This window comes from Apium graveolens, chromosome 11 (genome assembly GCF_009905375.1).
Source record: "Apium graveolens cultivar Ventura chromosome 11, ASM990537v1, whole genome shotgun sequence".
In the NCBI taxonomy this organism is placed as follows: Eukaryota; Viridiplantae; Streptophyta; class Magnoliopsida; order Apiales; family Apiaceae; genus Apium; species Apium graveolens.
In genome coordinates this window covers 202,891,181-202,894,849 of record NC_133657.1, presented here as the reverse complement: position 1 = coordinate 202,894,849, position 3,669 = coordinate 202,891,181, and the positions used below count along the sequence as shown (strand labels likewise).

At 35.6% G+C, this 3,669-nt stretch overlaps 1 protein-coding gene across 2 annotated transcripts; it reads left to right on the top strand.

The window, feature by feature from the left end:
* The first annotated feature begins 414 nt into the window (after positions 1-414).
* LOC141696924 (F-box/kelch-repeat protein At1g30090) lies at positions 415-2,689 on the top strand. 2 transcript variants are annotated; one of them, XM_074501078.1, is made up of 2 exons: positions 415-627; positions 1,136-2,689. In XM_074501078.1, exon 2 carries the CDS (start codon positions 1,231-1,233, stop codon positions 2,446-2,448), a length of 1,218 nt encoding a protein of 405 aa, XP_074357179.1. In that variant the 5' UTR covers positions 415-627; positions 1,136-1,230; the 3' UTR covers positions 2,449-2,689. The 2 variants fall into 2 exon arrangements, with proteins under 2 accessions (XP_074357179.1, XP_074357180.1); XM_074501079.1 differs by lacking the exon at positions 415-627 and adding an exon at positions 662-1,044.
* The last annotated feature ends 980 nt before the right edge of the window (positions 2,690-3,669 follow it).

Here is a 3,669-nt window from a genome sequence, read left to right as displayed (position 1 = left end):
GTATTATGCATTAAGTCTCCCTAGATCCAGCTCTAAACGAGTTACATTGGTAAATTTATTTTTATTTCATTTATTTTTAAATTCTAAAATCTGCTTGGGATATATTATGATATATTTTTGTGTGTAAATATATTCCGCACATATTTTACTCGCAGAAAAAAACATCTTTCCATAAACTTTGAATTATCTGACAGAGGTAGTTCGAATCTTAGTATATACGTTCTTTCAAAAAAATAAAAAAAATCTTGATATATACGGTTGTTATTTGTTTAAAAAATTATATTTAGAAATTTATTTAAAAGTATCAAAATATATAATTTATTTTTAAAAAAATTCGGTGAAAACAACATTTGTCCACATGTGTCCGATCTCACACGCTTACGATAATTACATTGGAATCAGTTTCCTCTCGAGACATGAAACTCTGTTTGCCACATAACAACTTACTTTCAAGTGGGCTGTTTACCCTCCAGACAATATACTTACAACTTTTCTATATCTATATTAATCTTCCCCAACTCCTACCAAAAAGTTAATTAAAAGATTCTTCTTTTACCCACAATTTTAGACTTGTTTGTATCAAAGTCACCATCTTTATACAGCCTACTATCCATTATTATCCACTCTGTAAGTCTTTTTTGTCTTTTTCTTGATTTTTTGCTGTTTTTTTGAGCTGGGTTTTTGTTTTCTTGATTGATTATTGTTTGTTTTGATCAAGTTGGTGATTTGTGAAGTGGGGTTTTGCTTTTTTTGATTGTTTTTGTGAAATGATTGGAATTAGCTGGTTCTGAGGTGTTTTGTTATCTGGGGTTTTGTTTTTGTCTAGTGTTTCATGTGCTTTTATTTGGTTTGATTGTGTTTGTGTGTGAATGTGTGTATTTTATTCCAAGTTGTGATCTTTAATTGATGATAAAGGAGGGAGATTGAGAGAGAGGGGGGGAGAGATTGGGGGAGAGAGAGATTGAGAGAGAAAGAGAGGGAGAGAGAGAGATTGAGAGAGAAAGAAAGAGAGAGAGAGAGAGAATTAATTTGGGATTAAATTTTGTAAGTTGTCCTTTTTTATTTGCCATTGTATGATAAATTGTACAGGGTGTTCTTAGGAATGAGCTGATTTGTTGTTGTGTGCTGATTATAGGATTACAATTTGTTTCGAGGGAAGCTCTTTGAGGAAATTCAGTATGTGTATTGGAAAATAGCTTAGGTTTATGTTTGGATGGTATTTAGAGAAGGATGCAAAGGGTAAGAGTTTCGTCTCAGCAAGCACCAGTACAGAAGTTAGGTGATTCTCAAATGACATTGTCCCCAAAGTTTAGATTAGCCGCGCCAATGTTATCTTTGTTAGATTCTTCAGTAGAATCAGAATTGGCACGTAGTGGTGAGCCTCTTATTCCAGGGCTTCCGGATGATATTGCCCTCAATTGTCTTCTTCGGCTTCCAGTAGAAAGCCATACGCCTTGTAAAGCTGTTTCTAAACGTTGGTATCAGTTGTTTGGAAGTAAGGAAATATTTTTCACACGAAGGAAGGAGTTTGGTTTTCATGATCCTTGGTTATTTGTTTTTGCCTTTCACAAATGTATGGGAAGGATTGAGTGGCAGGTATTTGACATGAAAAAATTGTCTTGGCACTCTATTCCTGCAATGCCTTGTAAAGAAAAGATTTGCCCTCATGGGTTTAGGTGTGTTTCAATTCCCCAAGAGGGCGCTCTGTATGTATGCGGGGGCGTGGTTTCTGATGTGGATTGCCCTCTGAACGTGGTGTTGAAATATGAAGTACAGAAGAATCGTTGGACTGTTATGAAAAAAATGATTACAGCACGATCATTTTTTGCTAGTGGAGTTGTTGATGGAATGATTTATGTAGCGGGAGGAAATAGCACAGATCTATTTGAACTAAATTCAGCTGAAGTTATGGATCCCCGTAAGGGTATTTGGCGACCTATTGCAAGCATGGGTACAAATATGGCTTCATATGATGCCGCAGTTCTCAATGGAAAGCTTTTTGTAACTGAAGGTTGGTTTTGGCCCTTCTATGTGGTACCTAGAGGTCAAATTTATGACCCTAAAACAGATACCTGGGAGAACATGGCTGCTGGGCTGAGAGAAGGGTGGACTGGAACAAGCGCTGTCATATATAGTCACTTATTTGTAGTTTCAGAGCATGAAAGGATTAAACTTAAAGTTTACTATACAAATACTGATTGTTGGGAGGCTGTTGCTGGTGCTCCTTTACCTGAGCAAATTTGCAAGCCCTTCACTGTCAATTGCTGTGAGTCCAGAATCTATGTTGTGGGTAAAAATCTTCATGTTGCTATTGGCCATATCTCGAGAACGAACCCTGCAATAACTTCGGAGAATAGGTGGAGCTTCTCTGTTCAATGGCAAGTGGTGGATTCCCCTTCCGCCTTTTCTGATTTGGTACCAACAAGTGCACAGGTTCTCTTTGCTTAGATCACGATTTTTGTTTCATGTGGTGCTTTCCTTTATGTTGCTGCTTTTGTAAATATCGTAAAATGCTGAAGTGCTTCTGCAGTAGAGTTGTGATAGGCTGGTAGTTGTGTGATAAGGTTCTAAATGTTTGTACTGATGTACTAGCCGCGATGAGCGTTTTTATGTTTGTGTATGTACTTATCTTGTTTACTTTGCTTAAAGGGAGAATTATTTCCAGAAATAACAGACTGCGATTTTGAAAGCGTCTCGCATAACAAGTATTTCCATATTTCTGTTTATAAATTATGTTCTGGCCTTGGTGTGATTGTATTATAATAATGCATAGTGATTGAAATTTAAGTGAGTTACTTCTCTGTTTTAACCTCTAAAATGAGAAAATGTAAAGTTACTCTGCAGATTTTATAACAGTTGAAATTTATGATGGCACGTATGTTCTCGAATCCTAGGGAATCTTATGTTGCATCAGGATGATTTTCCTGCATAGATGATCAGGTGTTGCCTCTAGTTGTATTTCTTAAATTCTTTGGTTATTTCCAATAATTTCGGTTAGTTTTCTGGTTAAAGTTGCATTAAATTTTTCAATAACACCGGCATGAAAAAGGATTGGATAGAAATTTTGACTAACATGCATGAAAAAATGAGGGAATGGGTCCACTATGACAAGGAATTCTGCATGCTAAACATATCTATTATATTTTACTCGTGAGTTAGGATCTGGGGAGAGTAGGATATATGCAAGCAAGGCAGTCTACATGTGTGTGTATAAGTTGATTTTGAGTTTGTAATATCTTTTCTACATAGGTAGGTGAGATGTTGATCATGATTGAACATATTTTGTTGCCGTTTAAAACAATTTTTCAATCATGTAATAGTCATCAGGTTTCAGCCTTGGATGAGTCTTCTGCTAAGAATTTACTTTGTTGAATGAATTTTCAGTGTGTCCATTCACTTTCATACGTTGTTTTTCTTATTTTAGTTGTCTTAATGTATTTGAGGTATGAATACAGAAAGGAAGAGTCACTTTTAAGCATTTTTAGTAGTTGACAAAGAAAAGGCAACTGTAAAGTGACATCTATCCATTATGCAAGTGGTTGGTTACATATCATTATATCATTCTTCATGTTTATTTTCAGTAGTTATTGGTTGGTTACCCATCATTTTCTCATTTTATCATTGCTTGTGTACACAAGTTTTTTTTCCTTTGAGAACCCGTGTGTACTT

Excerpts from the sequence above, each read along its gene's own strand:
- LOC141696924 (XM_074501078.1), top strand. The coding sequence starts at position 1,231 with ATGCAAAGGGTAAGAGTTTCGTCTCAGCAAGCACCAGTACAGAAGTTA.